Raw genomic sequence first — 16,355 nt, forward strand, 5'->3', positions numbered from 1 at the left:
AAGGAAAGAAAAGAGGGAAGAGTGTAAGGAAATGAGGACGGAAAAGTGGCCGGAAGGAAGAAAGAAAGTAAAGAAGACGGTTAGAGGAAGGGGAGAATTTGTAGATCAAAGACAATGAGTTTGCCTGTTGCAGGACTATGTTGAGAATCTGAACCGGGCAGCCTCGCCTCGCTTTGCCTCGCTTCGCCTCACCCTTCCACTTCTACACCATCGGCATGTAGCTCCTTTAACCTCAATGCATTGCTCATTTTTCCACAAGAGCTCCCTTGGGCTAAGAAGCAATTATGCAGTAGTGTGGCATAATATTTCATTCTCTACACATTGCATTACTCTATTGTGGTGCCGGCCACTAACAGCTTCATATTGCCCATGAGGAAGGGTGTAGGATGCTAACAACGTCATATGATAGCGACTGGAAAGGACAGGACATTTTTAAGCACCTTATGCTTCATTAGGAGTCAGGTTCATTTCACCTCCTAACATGTCTACTAAAAATGGTTCATCATGCTTAATTTCTTTACTTTGTGTTGATGTGATATTCAATTTTATTAATTTTCTCTAAGACGAGACAATCCATAATTGTCTCTTCTTAATCCACTTATCGGACTCACGGGTCACCGGTTTACTGGATCCTATCCCAGCTGACATTGGGCGAGAGACTGGGTCCATCCCAGCTACATAATATATGTTTGGTTTGAATTAATATTTTAACATTTAAAGGCCACAGATGGGTTTTTAGACCTTCATTTCTAATTTGATATTTTGAATGAGCAGCATAGTGAGAACAGGGCCATCAGTGGTTTGTCTTTCTTTCACTTTGTCCTGACAGAGACGGGAATGTGTGACCCGGAGAAAGACTGGCCTGGAATGTTGTATTTTATTGTACTTATGGAGGATTCTATGCATGCATAAGAAGCCTCAACCTGCTTTCCCCCCATATTTCAGCTCTCTCTCTCTTTTGTTCTCACTTTTGTTACCAGTTCAGCAACTTGATATGGATGTCTGACATTGCATTGCCATGTATTAATTTTAGTTTTGCCTTAAGGAGGTGTTTATTTTACTCTTTATTTAACCTTGTGTCTCTTTTTGTGTATGCTGTCTGTGTGTCCTGCAATCAAAAGCCATTTCTTATTACCGTCCATGAAAGCTGATTGGGGTTTTAAGCTGGTGGTTTATTTTGATTCAGGCAGCATCAGTTGAAATCATCAATCATCAATGCTAAATGAGAAATGTGTCGGTCAAACGTAACGAGATTTGTGGCTGTAACATTTTGTAAGTCATGGGCTGTCTGATTTAGAAACTTTGTTCTATAAATGTTAAAATGTCAACCTGACATTAAAGACTCCCTTTGTGTCGCAGAAATTCGATCGGGTGGACGGGGACCTAAGGAAGGATCGGCGAGGCAGCTGCCGCTGTACGACACGCCGTACGAACCATCAGAGAATGGTGGCGACTCCGACCCCGAACCCCTGCGCTGCCCCAGAGAAAGCCGCCTGCCCCAGGATGACGAGCGACCCCCGGAGGAATATGACCAGCCTTGGGAGTGGAAGAAAGAGAGGATTTCAAAAGCCTTTGCAGGTAAGACAGCAAGTACAAAAACACACTAGTTTGAATATTACATTTGTAGAAAAGAGGTAACTGAAAGTTGAAGAAAATAATCGTTCAGTTACAGTCAGTATACGTGATAAATTCAGAATACTTGTATTAATCCCAAAGGACACACATCTGAACATGTATACTAATGCAGTTTAGCCAAGAGAGCATTTCTTTAAGGGTTGCTTTAGTTAAATTTCAAGCTTTCAATTTAGTAAAATCTCTGTTTTTCTTCTTCTGCTTAACTAAACAAGTTGTCTGTTTTCCAGCTCTAACAAAGTAGACTTGGGCTTCCGTCGAGGTTTTGAGCTGCTGCTGCTGCTTTAAACTCTATTAACACTCCTTTGTTAAAGCGCCTGCTAAATTCATGTGCAGGTGTCCAGTCTACTGTCAAATGCTGTCTGTTTCATCCGAGATGATTCATGTGCTGTTTAGGCTGGGTGGTTGGGGGATTTTGCGGTGCATGATTTGTTGAGCAGGTGCATGTAGTTGAAGGGGAGTTAAAGTTCGAGTGCTTCAGCACGGCTAACACAGCCATAACTTAAACAGGGCTGTTCCACGACAAAATACGGCTTTGGAATATAAATGTGCAACCCAAATTTCTAACCGAAATGCCACTCAATAAATCACATATCTCTGCCGCGTCTAAATAATAGTACACATGGCTGTTTCGCTTTCCTGGATGTTATCCCAGCCATCCTTTAAAATAGGCTCAGTAGTAATGTAATTGAGGGAAAATCCTGAAAATACAAAAGAAAAATTTATATTTCCACCAAATTGCATAGAAACCTGTCCTGTAGTTTTTGTGTAAATGTGTTATAAACAAACCAACAAACAAGGGTTATAACCTGAGTTCCTTGCTGGAGGTAGAAACAAACAGCCAGAACCATACAGCTGATTTTAGAAAGAAAATCAGCAACCCTTGACTTTACTTTTCATCGCCCCCTTTGTCTTCATATTTGTTCTTCTTTTTTTTTTTATCCTTGAACAGCTCTGCTTTGTTATGACTGCATTAGCTACGAGGCCTCTGTAACTGACACTGGATCAGGTCCCCATGGAGGAAAGGACTGCACCTCTAAATCTGTCACAGGTACCAATGGAGACGGGGCTGGGGAGTGTCTCTTGTCTGTTTAGAATATTCAGCAATGACCTCAGGAATCTTTGCAGTTTAGAGAGTAATTAATTTGCTTAATTAATTTATCCAAAGGCAAGTTTAAAATATATTTAAAAATCGATGCTTCATACAAGCGTGTTTTGCAGATTAAAAGCAGTTCTAAACCAAACACACAAGCATGTGATACGACACTCACACATTTGCAGTGAAATGCATGACACCTTGCTTTTTGACCTCTTCTTGATTCAAATTACACCAGATGTGTGCGTGCCTTGTCCTTGAAGTGGGCTACAAAGGCTCAACTACTACTGACATACTCATCAATTTAACCTCCAGCCTCCAGTGGGCCCATCAATCCAACAAGTGTGATACAAGTGCCGTAACAACTCTTGGTGCTCCGAAGAAGTGCTGATGCAGTACATATCGGCGTGTGTGAATGTATGTTGCGTCACACACATCTAAGGCTTCTGTCAGAAGCGCGTAGCCCGGAGCAAAATGATCAAAACACTGAAATACTAGGCCAAGCCGACCAGCACTAACGCTGATGCTTTCACAAACAGATATCCGTCAGTCATGAGATTGTCATTTACAAAGTACTGTGCTTCCACATGTTGTTTCACATTTAAAATCTGAACAACAGTTTGTTCTATTTGCATATTAATAACAAATACACCTTATCTCACCTGCCCTGTTGTGCTCCTGTCAACCGCGACATCTGAGTGATTTGCCACTGACTGCTTATCATGCTAGAAAATGAAGACTGATAGCTCTGCTGTCCTCAACAACTTCCTGTGACGCATCCTATCTAGATTTGGGGCCTTCTTAACAAGATGCTGCGATGGCCCTGCTTCGCAGCCCATCTTAAACATCAGTGCAGTGTGCAAAACGCACTTTCAGTGTGTCAGATGTGGCATTTCATGGTTGCAAACTCATGAATCTCATTAGTGGAGACGGAACGTTTTCACTCTAAAGGGCATGCTCGTGCCCACTTGCACCAATCCATTGTATATCCTGATTTCAAGGTACTGTCACTATTTTACAAGGAATGGACTCTTTTTTTTTCTTCTTTTTTTAGACATCATTTTTTTGATATTCTCTAATTTTCTATGACATCATTCCAGTTTCTTGTTTAATTATGCCGATTCTAGACACTGTCAACTTTGGTCAGTGCTTCGTTGAACAAGGGATGGAGCGTTCTTAATCACCTTTCCTTCTCTTGCGAAGCTTGGAGATTAGTTTAATTTATATTGGTTGTCAAAGTTTTGGCTGGTAATTGAGAAGATAAGTCTTTAAGTTGTCCAAGACGTACTTTGACTTATTACACCTGGGTTCATGCTCTGTTTTGCTTGATTTTGGCAGACATCATTGCCCACTATTTGCAAGACGTAAAATGGAGAAATGGTGAAAAAGATGGGACAAGTCTTGTCAAAGGTGTTTGCATAGATTGGCCTCGGATCCAGACATTGATTTTATAAGTAGCGAGGTGCTGCCTATTCCCTGCGACCAAAGAATGCATTACTAAATCCTTAAAATGCAGTTTGACTTAATGAATGAATGAAGGGACAGGAGCAGGTATCAGAATAATCCAGGCCTTTACCTCTGCTGTCCCTGTCGCTGCCTGCATTTCTGTCACTTCAAAACAGGCGGTCACTGCTGGCCAATCTCCTGACAGGTATGCAATGGAATGTAAATGTCCTGTCTTGTTAGGATGTTGAAAGGCTGTGTACTCATGATTTGGTTAATCGCCCACACAGACTCACAACAGCGTCTGTTCTACCCTCTTCCTTGTGGTGATAAGGTGATGGATGAGCCTGGAGGTGAAGAGTGAGGATGACATGGTCGAATTTGTCCAAATATAAAAAACGCTGTATTGTGAGGGCAACAGAATGTGTCCATCAGTGTAAGGCCACACGGCCCTCTCATTCACACACCCAGACGTGGACGCGCCATTGGAAATCTGAGCGCATCACGGGAGCGCTAGGATTAAGAGCCATTTCTACTTAATCTTTCGGCTTTACGTTGCCTACTACTGACTCGTTTTGCTTGGGCCGCAGCCAGCCGGGAGCCGTGCGTTTAACGCAGGAGATAAAAGAAGGCACTGTCGCTTTTGCTCCCTCAAGTCTGGAGGAGCTTCGTGTTTATTTTAATGAATGAGTTTAGTAGAATGAGTAATGAGTTTAACAACCCAGAAATGTCTAATGTCCCAAACTAAATCATTGATTCAGTTCATACTCTGCATGGGCTAAGCTTAAGTTTACTTGCATACCTCTCTATTTTATTTATTGTGTGGCGCTGTGGTTTCTCTCCGTCTCTCTGCTCGGCTGATCCCCCCCCTTGCCGGCTGTTGCTCTTGTGTACTGGCATGTCCTCCTGGCTTCTGCTGCAACACCCTCCTGATAACCTTCCTCACAGACCTCTTTCATGAGCCTCAGATGTGTCGTAGCCATCTTCCACTGAATGCTGCCACAGGTCTTATCTTCACTCACACACATTGGCCACACACACAACAGCACGGCATATGCTCCCTTGGAAAATACGGAAGCCGTTTTCCTCAAGCAAACCGCCCTTGAAGGTCCTACTGGCCTGCTGTCACTAATGAATCTTGTGCTTTTTATTTATAGGTCGGATTTAATGCAAACATATACTTTAAAAATCTATATGTGTGCTTCGAGGCAGAGCTGGTTAATATAATATTTGCCAGATACAGTTGTCAAAGAAATAGGAAGTGGCATTTCAGTTTTCCCAGAGCAGACACAGTTGTAATGACTTGAGGGTTGTTGGTAAGCGCATCTTCAGAACCGGCTGGCTTTGTGTTTTAAGCTCATCTGCTCATAATGTAGGGCTATAGTATTGGAATCTTCCAGCTAGTTTTGAATATACATGCAATTAGCCAACCAAATTAAGCATAACTAAATTAAATGCCATTGGTGTAAACGAGCATAGCTGGTGATTTATAGTGGTGCACCGTTAACGGTGATGAAGCGCCCAGGCCTAATGAAAAGCATGGGTAAACAAATACCTGGCTTTAAAAATGGATCTGCTACTGGATGAACAAAAGGGGGGTTAACACTGATAATATAAAAAGGACCCTTGTCCATTGTTCAAGTACCATCAGGTTCTTTTGATGAACTGTGTTGTCAACAAAGCATTGCAATTGGCCAGCACCTCCCACATCCAAAAACATGCAACTTTGGTGAATTGATCACTTCAAAATTGTCCACAGTATATGAGTGTGTGCATGAAAGGTTGTCTGTCTCTGTGTGGCCCTGTGATGCATTCGAAACGTGTCCTAGATGTACTCCACCTCTCACCCATAACAAGCTGGGATAGGCTATAAAGCAACACGCGCCGCCTGCAAAGCAGAAAAGCACCTGCTGATGAAACGATCGAACGGACTCAATGTTGAGGTGTCAACTTCATGGTGATGGACACATGATATTTTTACTCGTATAAAATGTCAGATTTGTAACAGGAAGGCTGCTTGGATTAGATTGAGGATTACGCAGATGAAAGATGGCATGTTGATTAGAATGCAAGGCAAATATGGAGTAATCTATGGATGTATTTACAGTTTTTTCTGTAGTTTCCGAGTTGTTTGCTGCAAAGCGATACAAAAATCAGCTCCTCTCAATCATATTTAATGATTGTGTTTTAGGGCTGCAACTTGTTCTGCTGCTACTAGATGTAAAGATGCACTCGTCCATGCAATGGCTTCAAGGATTATACAAGATGGCCTTCACACTGGCAGCTTTCTTCTAGATTTCAGTAGTAAAACAAAACACATAGCTGCTAAATTGGTTTACCTTGATTTTTCACAGAGCTAAATGCTATCATTCAGCTGTGCAACCGAGCACATCGGAGCCGCGCTTGCCCCAAATCGTCTTTTCGCTCTCTCGCCGATGCCACGGAGTGCAGGCAGCTTTCTGCTCCCCAAATAATTACACGCTAATCTGCAATGTGAAATGAGCATTAGGTTTTTAATCTCAGAGGAAGAGAGTCCCCTATTTCACCCCAAAGTAGTGGAAGTTATATTATCTTGCGGAGGCTATGCCGCCCTGTCTCCATTCCCCACCCCCACCAGCCCACCGGCCTGGACCGCTTCCATCAGGATAAACAGCAAGCAGCTTCTCCTTCCAGCCAGGTTTCTCCACATTAGCCCCCTGACACCAAGGGCCCAGCTATTTTAATAGCTTGTTGGATTGAATACTCTGTAGTTTCCTCTATCACCCCTCCTGTAGATATTGCTTTTCATTAACTTATCATTGCTGCTGCAGCTCCCTGCATGGCAGGCAAGTTCATAATGATCATCCTACCAGTGAAAAACATGTTTACTGACCAATACACAAAACAGTGATGGGCAAATGAACGTGTCTGCATGCCTCTTATTTTAGGTAGTGGAAGTAGCATCTGTGTTTACTTGTGTCATGAAAATGTTATTCTAGCGTGCAGTAGATGTTACTATAAGTGATTGATGGAAAAAAAAGGGGCAAAATATGAAACCCAGATTTAAAGAACATAAAAGGCTCTCAAAGGAAGTCCTTAATAACTTCTTGACCCATCCTAAAAGAGGCTCTGCTGGTTGATTTCATCTGTGAATATCTCAGAGCCAGGGCACCACTAAAAGGTCTTATCTGATTTATCAGAATTTGGTGTAATATAATATGTAAATGTGAGAACATAACCTTATTTTAATTGATTATATTGTAATCTGCATTAACTTTCCTTAAATTTCAAACAATTCTCTCTCCACCCCATTTAGTCCTCTCAGCTGTTTGACAAGTGTCCCCCAGTGACAGATGTGCATTAGCGAGTGCGGACATGCATTTTTTAAGATGGGCAAACCTCAGGGTGTGTCTCCAATGAGAATGGATTACGGTACCCTGAGGTGCATTCATTCAAATGGATGATGCTGTCTGTGTTGTGTTTGTCTTAATTCTGAGGCCAAAGCTCGTTTTCTCAAGCACATTAGTAGCAATAGCAGCAGAGTGTATGTTAATGATCTGGAGCTGAGATCGATGCAACTTCATATTTTATTGTCTCCACTCTCAAGGCACAACATTTTTTTAAGTCTGCCTATTTCTGAAGTTTGTCGTTAAACATCGTGTATTACGTGAGATAGTTTGGGTTCTCTGAATTGAGAGACCAGAGGGTCTGACTTTTCAGGAAGGGTTGGAGTGCTGTAATTTGTTTTCTATGGTCAGTATCCAGTATTAGAACTGATTCTTAATGTTTTATATATAAATATACATAAAGTAGAGATTTGAATTCTTGAGCATACCATTTCAGCCAAAAACCTCTTTCGGGAAAATTAACCGCACTTCTTTTCCAGTTCTACTAAATTCCTACCCTTTTCTAGTCCACAGCTACTGCTGATCCAGGTCTTTACCATAATGTTGGCATCTTCTGCTGCTGCGTACTTTTCACTTACACCTTCTTCCTTATCTCTTTATCCCCCCCTCTCTCTTTTCTGTCATTACTTGCTCTTCCTCACTCCCTTTGTGGTTTATCCATTTGTGCTTTTCATGGCTGTCCTTTACTACCCTTCTTCTCTCCTCTGGTGATTTGGGAGACACTTGCAGTAGAGATTAAAGTCATCAAGGACCTACCGTGGCCCCCTCCTGTCGGGCAGCTCAACACTAGCCCTCCTGTGGTGGAGGAGCTGGATTCTCTCTGCCAGACAGCTCAGCCCTCGTCGGGACAGACGAGTTGTGACCAGCACCACCATGGTGGGTGTTGGTGTACCATTGTCCAGTGCCGTCCCTCCCCTTCATTGTCTGTCTTCGTCCATCCTTCATCCTTTTCCTATAGCATGGTTATCTATCGATTTCCTTGAGTGGTGAGGAGGACGTGTATTACCACTAAATCGGTATAGCATTAAACACTTTTACTTCCTCATTTTACAGGAAACCCTCAATAAACACACATAACAGCAAAAGGCATTATCGTTAGCTTGCAACATTTGTCCAATATAAGTCGAAAATAATTACGACTACAAGTGGTCCTCACTTAACAACGCACTCGTTTAACGACGGCGTTTAGAGAAAGGGAATCACTGTTACGACGAGTGGAATGCACTGGCTGCGGAGTTGTGAGTAAGTACAAACATATGTATAGTATGAATGCTCTATACGTATGGAAATATTTTGACTACACAAATTTCGCTTCATGACGGAATTGTTTAGCGACGGGGTCTTCAGAACGTAACTCCGTCGTTAAGCTGTATATAAATATCTACTCGCACTTAACTGGGGCAATAATTAGGAGAGGACTTTGCATCTTTTACAGGTCCTTTATTATATCAATGCAGATGTTAGTTTAGGAAGGACAATACATTTCCATTTGGATTCTTTTTAACAGAAAATCTCTAGTTAATGTTGGGATTTTAGGGCTGAAGGCTCATTAGTTTTAATTGTGCCGAACTGCCTTCCGCATACGTAATTGCTTTTTGCTGTGACCCTCATTTCCTCTTGTCAACACACTCGTAACCGTTCCAGATGTCCCTCTAGCCTGCTGTTCTCTACAAGTGGCTTTTACACAAAGTGGAAAAAAATCTAAAACTCATTTGAGGCAATTTCATTTCTTGACTTGAGTCTGTTCAGATGAGGTTTAGTCGTAGATATCAGCAATAGATCTACTCTTGAACAAAAGTGCGGAGTTGATTTTTGAACCCCCCCCCCCCCCCCCCTCCACAGACTCAACCTCTTCCTGCTGTAATTACCCGGGTAAAAGATGTGTAGCAGAACTAATGCCAGGAATGGGATTTCCCCCGGCAGAGTGCGAAGATGCAGAGTGAGCGCGTGTAAGAAGACACCGCTGCGTGCTGAAGGCGAGGACAGGGCAAGGAGTTGATTTATGTCCATAAATCCATGGGAACGGTTCTGGTTTCCTCTCTGATACGAGTTGGTTTAAGATTGGCGTCCAGATGTAAAGTGATCCTCTCTCTGTCTGAGCAGTGTGGCCCCTCTCTGCGTCTTTGGGGTTAGAGGTCAGTGTGGCAGACATGAGGAGTGATGTCCTCCATAACCCCTGTGAACACATTTCCATTGCACTCGCTTGACCTCAGCGTAATGGCAGACTCTTAGTCACACACCAAGACATCAGTCATCTGTCCATGCACAGGATGGCTTTATACTCCAGGTTGGCTCAGCCAGGGTAAAGGGCCTATATGTTCTTGAAGGATCTTGTCGTTTGGTCTAATGCAGACTAGGAGGGGAAAAAAACCAAGGTTGGGGGAATTAATTTTATCCATCCAAGCTATTATCAAAATGTAGATGCAGCTTGACAGGGTAGATATTATATCTACATATAAACAGAGGACTTTTGTCTTAAGTATAATGGAGGGCTTTTTGCTTTTGTTTTGCACACATGAATTAATTATTCACATGACACGTTCCTCTTACCTTTTCTTTCATCCAAGCATACAAAGAAAGCAAACCAAAGCAATTAAACTATTTGCAGATTTCATTATTCACGAGCTGACAATTTGGTTGCTCATTCCCTTTGTCTTGGAGACCCTAATTACATTTTAATTTTTTGGGTATTTATATAAAACAAGACGACAAAATAGAATCTCTTCAAATATATTTTTTAAAACCCATCTAACAAATCAGTATTGCACATAATGTACATACCGGTAATCAATATGAACAGAAATGCCGTTTTCCCTGGTGCTATTTGTAGAGTGTTCAGCTCATTCTTTTGAGGGATGCAGACACGTTACTCATTTCACATGTTATAGCTGTAAACCATCATTTTCATTCTCATAGTACAATGATCAATAACACTGTTCAACCTACAGACTATTCATCCAATTGATCGGAATGCCGTCAGTAAATGACTATTAATTAGCCAACTTAATTGGAGAAATCTGCTGGACACCCTGGGAGAGGTTAACATTTCACTTGATGCCGTTTCCTTCTTGATGTTCTTAGTGGCGCTTGGACGTTCTCATAGTTTTGTCTTGTGCTGAGGAACATCCCGCTTGTGGATAAACCGCCGTTTGAACTTGGAGATGTCATTTTAACCCTTGTCTGTATGTGTCCTATACAATCTGACATCCTCTCCATCCTCTGTGTGTGTGTGTGTGAGAGAAAGAGAGAGAGAGAGTGAGTGATGGAGGAGGGGGCATGTCTTTAAGCCATCAGTCAACATGTAGCTGACAGTTCGATCTGATACACAGATCCCATTTGCCGTGCTTTACGACAACGGTGATAACACACATATGCCCCTGCACACTTATCTATGTGTCTTTGTGTGCATGTGTAGACACATCTTTTTTTTTTGTTTTTTTGCCTGCATTCGTCCTCTAGAATCTCTTAAAGTGCCTCCCAGAGCTTTTTTCTCCTCTGGGCCTAATCCTCCTGCCAATCTACTGTCAACCACGTCTCTGACTGTGTGATCAGCGCCTTAAAGCAGAATGAGTTTGGCTCCGTTCCATTGATGTCCAGCCTTCAAATAGTCCAGAAAAGTTTGAAACTAAAGTTGTGTAAGATGATGAGGTTTATCAAAGCATTTGGACATCGGTCCAGTCAATCATCAGCAAATTAAATTATACCTTGTGTTTAGTGTCCGAGGCTATCTCTTCATAAAAAAAAAGTCTGAGCTCTGACAGGAAAGGTTGATGGACTGAGTTCAACTTCAAATAGCCACTGGCAAGTCTTTCTAGGAGGTGGAGGGAAACTAGTTTAATCACGGTCAAATTAAGCACTGATTGTGCTGAATCTGTGAAAGAGTAGGAAATGGCATGGGCACCGGGAGAGGAGAGTAAATGTGAAGAGTTGAGTCAGGCCTAAGTGTCTAAGTGGGCTGTGGAGAAAAACCAAGATGGCAACATCCATCCTTGCCAACCCAGCAGATACTTTTGTCAGCCAAATGCATCCAGAACACCAGGAGGACAGAAAATAATGCAATGTTTAAAGTGAACTGTGTAGATCAATGTCAATATAATGTGTTATTGAAATAGGTAAATTTTACACTATTCTGTTGCAGAGTTGGAGATCATCATGCACCTGATAGCCCTGCATTATTATCAGTGGAGTGGAGTGGAGATTAAAAAAAATAAATCATAGCTGTTCCTCCACTCGATGAGAAGAAATTCCTTCACAATCTATTTCTACTATTTTTTTCATATACACAGAGGAGAGAAAAAGATACCAAGGTAGGAATGGAGTGTACAACATGGAATGATCAGAAAGAAAAGGTCAGGGGGTGAAAAAAAAGTGGAAGAGACGGATTTATGTAAAGAGGAAAAGCGAAACAGAAACCGGGAGAGAGCAATTGGCTGCATTTTCGTGTTGTGATCTGTCAGTGTTGACAGGGATGAGTGGAGCAAATGTGCATCTCCCTGTCCCCTCGGTCAGTTTCCATGGAAACGCCATTTCTCACCCTTACACATGTACAATATCGTCATCTCACCTGCCATGTATTCCCAGCATTCAGCATGTGGTTCAAATGGACTGCCTGAAACAGTATGTCTTTAATGGAGACTATAATTAGCAGAAGGACATCAGTTTATGACACGTGTTTAGATCAGCATATTCGTCCTCACCTGAGGATGTGAAGCTTTAGCATGTGTGCTTCCACCAATCTGAGGATGGAGCCCCAATTTACCCCGCTGTCATGCAGCGGTACAATCTGACTGTATTATTAAGACCAAGACATAATCCGGCAGTGAGGAAAACGACACAGGCCGAGGAAATGAAGGTGGTTGTCATTTCTAATAATCATTTAATAAGTTTATGTTTCTGGACATGCTCACCTGAGGTCTCGAAGTTCGGCCTGGATTTGACTGGAGGTGAAGGGGAGCCCCTAGTGGTTGGAGCTTAAACAGCATCACTGTGTCCCCCTGTCCTCACCCTCAGCCGGGACAGTTTATCACAGATTCTGGTGCAGAAATAGTTTATTATAAGAATATTGTATTCAATTTACAACAAAACATGTACTTGTTTTATTCTGTACTTGAATGATTGATGACCCTTTGGCTGTTATATTGTCATCGAGCATACGACATCTCAACGACGGCTCTGTGTAAACAGCATTGGACTGTTGTAGTTGGTTGACAATGGAAAATAAAATAGCTGCTTTATTTCTGTGGGATGTGAATTTAAACCAATTGAAATATTTCTCCATTTTTCATTGCCGTTGACAAGAAACATGAAATTGAAATCAAATGGAAGGGCTTGGGTTAACGTTCAGTGCTGAGAGGAGTTTATTCTCCGTGGATCAACGTGAGCACTGTGCAACTCGTCGGGAGGCAGCGTGTCGACAATAATGTCACAAAGAGCTAAATGTCACGTTTACAGTATCTGCATGAGAACATCTGTTTCCCCATTTAGCCCCACTTAGAGGCGTCGCACAAGTGCAATGAGATTTGCCGACACGGTGTCGTCTCATGTTGCCTATATTGATTGATTGATGCTGTCAGCTCTTCCACTCAGTCTGGCGCAGGCACGCTTGGCAAGCTTACAAAGTGTAATGGGACTCTCCTACTGGGATGCAAAGACCAGACAGATGCAGATCCAGCTCAGCTGACATGCTGTGAGGATCATAGAGCCTGTTTCGTCGGTACGGCGCCCGCCATGTTTAGTCCGATTAATTAAACACGATCACGCTGGCTATTAGTTAATGCCAGCGCCGTTGGCTTCGCTCTACATTAACTCCTTTCATTAAATGCTCAGCTGTGCTGTGCTCATCTAAAACCTTTAAGCAGCCGACTAGCTCCGGCTCTCGTTTGTCATGTCGCAGTTTCTGCTGTGTGTAAATTGTCACTCCTTCACGTCATGCTAATAGAGGTCCAGCCATAGAAGATGTTGCTGTTGGGGCTTGAGAGGCATGACATTGGTTCTAAACCGCTTTCTCCAAAACCAAGTGCGCTGTGACGTCACTTTTAAACCGCAAAGACACACACGTGACCCCAAACACAGCCGGCTTGACTACGACGTTGTTCATCCTCAAATGTTGTATTTTTTTTTTTACGCCTCCAAAACCTTCTGACCCCTTCGTTTGTCCTCGTGGAGATCTACAAATGTTGTTTTTTCTGTGTGCTGATTGGCTGTGAATGTCACAAGCTCAGGTCACCTTCAGCACGCTCACACATACACACATCATCATCATCAAATATTGCCATTCGAAGTTGCCAAGACAACTTATAAAGTCCACAGTTGTCAGGAGTTATGGAAAGCTAGTTTAATGTTTAACATGCAGTTTTGTGTGTGTGTGTGTGTGTGTTCATACGAGACTGCAGATTGTTTTATTTTTGTACACGACACTCAGCTGTGCTTGTTTGAATCGATTGGAGAACGCCGAATGTGTATTTTCATCCTCTGGACTGTGTCCAGTGTGGAATGATTGATTTGCTCTTCTTCCACCTTGTGTGCATGATGACACTTTACTTCATGACCCTCTAGTATTGACTTCCTTTTAAGCATACTAGCTTCATAAGTGACCTCATTAGAGATGCCAGTGTTTTAAAATGCCAAATCATATTCCAGAATAAAGTGTTTCAGCTGTTGACTGTCTATTTCCTTTTAACACAGTCCAGTTTGACGGCGTGGAGAAGTCTCGAATGTCGCCTACAAAAGAAGGGAAATCCCGCCCGCTGCAGCGACACTCCAGCGGCTGTCTGGTTAACACCAAAATGGCTTCAATGGACCAGTGCAGTTCCTCTCTTGGGGAGCGTATTGACCCCACCATGCCCCTGGAGAACCAGTTGTGAGTCGGCTCTTACAGCTTTATTACGACTTCTTTTGTTCATTTATCAGTGGGTTTCATCCACTTGTGTTTAATTTCCTTCATTCTGCTCGTCTTCATCCCCGTTTCCCGTTTTTCCCGATGTAGCTGGTACCACGGAGCGATCAGCCGGACGGATGCAGAGTCTCTGCTCCGGTTGTGTAAGGAGGCCAGCTATCTGGTGAGAAACAGTGAAACCAGCAAGAACGACTATTCCCTCTCGCTCAAGTAAGGACAACGTTGTCATTTTTTAATTTTTACAGTACATCAATCAAGAGTTGTGTAGGTTTACTGCAGTCTGTGTGTATATAATCACATTTGCAAGTTTGCAACATGTTTTGAGATTTGTAATTGTAGACAAATCTGTAAATACCTCATGTGTCTCCTGACGGTCGCAATCAGTTATTTTGAGATTCTATCTATAGATTGTCTCCATAACACAAATATATTAGAAGGTAAACCTCAGCTGCGCCTCTCAGACTGTCTGCAAACAACTCTTGCTGCTCTTCTGCTGTAGCAAATCAGCAAATATGCATGGGGATTTACATGCATGGAGATAATCAGCGCACCCCAGGCCTACCAAAGAGGCCCGTTGTGAATTTTTAACTACTGACTTTTATGCATTTCCAGCTCGAGGAGGAAAATATTTTCAGAATACTTTGCAGGCATTAATATCTAAGCAAGTCTTGTGTGCATATTTATAGTTATATTATATGTACATAATTTAAATCTTTTTTTTTAGATCCACTTGAATTCAAGTTTGTTTTTTTTTTTGTACATTTGTAAAGGTTCTTTCACTTATGAATGCTGAACATACATTTATAGATTTCTCTTGTTAAAGCTTGCTATATATATTTAGAGATGGTTTTCACTCACTCACACATACAGACACTCACACGGATTAAAATACAGTTACAAAACTCGATGTACATTTGCAAATCATCTTACTACACGAGTGGCTCTGCAAGTACAAAATGTAGCCGATACACATCCGTACTGGTTGGCTTAGCTTTTATTTGTTGCTTTTATGAAGGCCCGTGCACGCCTCTGCCCCAATATTCTGCTGAATCTGTTCCTATTATGGTAATAATTTTCACCTTTCAGCCCTCTGCCTCCTGCCAACATCCTGCCCTTTCTTTGTCCTTCACTTCCTCCTGGCGACCCCTCTGACACTGTTAGCACTTGATATGCTGATGTGCCCTGATGTGCCCTCGACTCAGTTTAGCACTGCCCTTCATCACCCGTCGTGTCCAGCAGGGGGTTCAAAAGAGCCAGTCCGATTGGTTTCGTCTCATCCGGCATTTGGTCACGGTGCCGTAGTCGCTTCCCATCCCCTTGATGGGAATGTGCGTCTCCTCGTGGATTAAGTTCAGCGTCTAGCCTGAAGTCAACTTTGGTAACTTGGCTTGTGTCATCCGCTTTATTTCTGGTATCTTTTGATGATAATTTGATATGTCTTTTTCACATTTCTGTTTTGCGCAGTCTGTTTTCGAGGCAGCCTCAACCATGTGATTCTTACTAGAGTGTATCTTAGCAGGAACCATGATGCTTTCAAATACTCCAAGTATTTTTATGCAACTACAACAGTCCGTGAAACTCTTCATCCTTCTCAGTGACTGCTTGCTCAAGTGTGCAAAAAAAAATCTGTCTTTTTGTAATTGACAAAAAGCCTGACTTGCTGAGTAATAACAAGTTAACTAAAAAGTTTAAGTCAAATAATATACATTTAAATTAAAATTAGACGAGAGTAGCACAGTGTAAATTCTGTCCACTGTTCAGATGAAGAATATTTTACCTTCTGGTTAACAATCATGTATCTCTACTAATCACATCCCACAGCTATCCAGCTGATTAATGGGCTCCACTATCAGAGCTGATGACACACACACACACACACATTTGTTTATTGTGTGTGTAGATT

General features: G+C 42.2%; 1 protein-coding gene across 1 annotated transcript in view; it reads left to right on the forward strand.

The window, feature by feature from the left end:
* LOC137910289 (SH2 domain-containing adapter protein F-like) overlaps nucleotides 1–16,355 on the forward strand; it is a 63,893-nt gene that overhangs the window by 42,562 nt on the left and 4,976 nt on the right. The window contains exons 3-7 of the mRNA XM_068754767.1: nucleotides 1,360–1,578; nucleotides 2,585–2,683; nucleotides 8,287–8,433; nucleotides 14,242–14,416; nucleotides 14,543–14,662. Coding sequence (XP_068610868.1) covers nucleotides 1,360–1,578; nucleotides 2,585–2,683; nucleotides 8,287–8,433; nucleotides 14,242–14,416; nucleotides 14,543–14,662 — 760 coding nt within the window. The remainder of the gene's footprint in view (nucleotides 1–1,359; nucleotides 1,579–2,584; nucleotides 2,684–8,286; nucleotides 8,434–14,241; nucleotides 14,417–14,542; nucleotides 14,663–16,355) is intronic.

Source organism: Brachionichthys hirsutus, chromosome 1 (genome assembly GCF_040956055.1).
Source record: "Brachionichthys hirsutus isolate HB-005 chromosome 1, CSIRO-AGI_Bhir_v1, whole genome shotgun sequence".
In the NCBI taxonomy this organism is placed as follows: domain Eukaryota; kingdom Metazoa; phylum Chordata; class Actinopteri; order Lophiiformes; family Brachionichthyidae; genus Brachionichthys; species Brachionichthys hirsutus.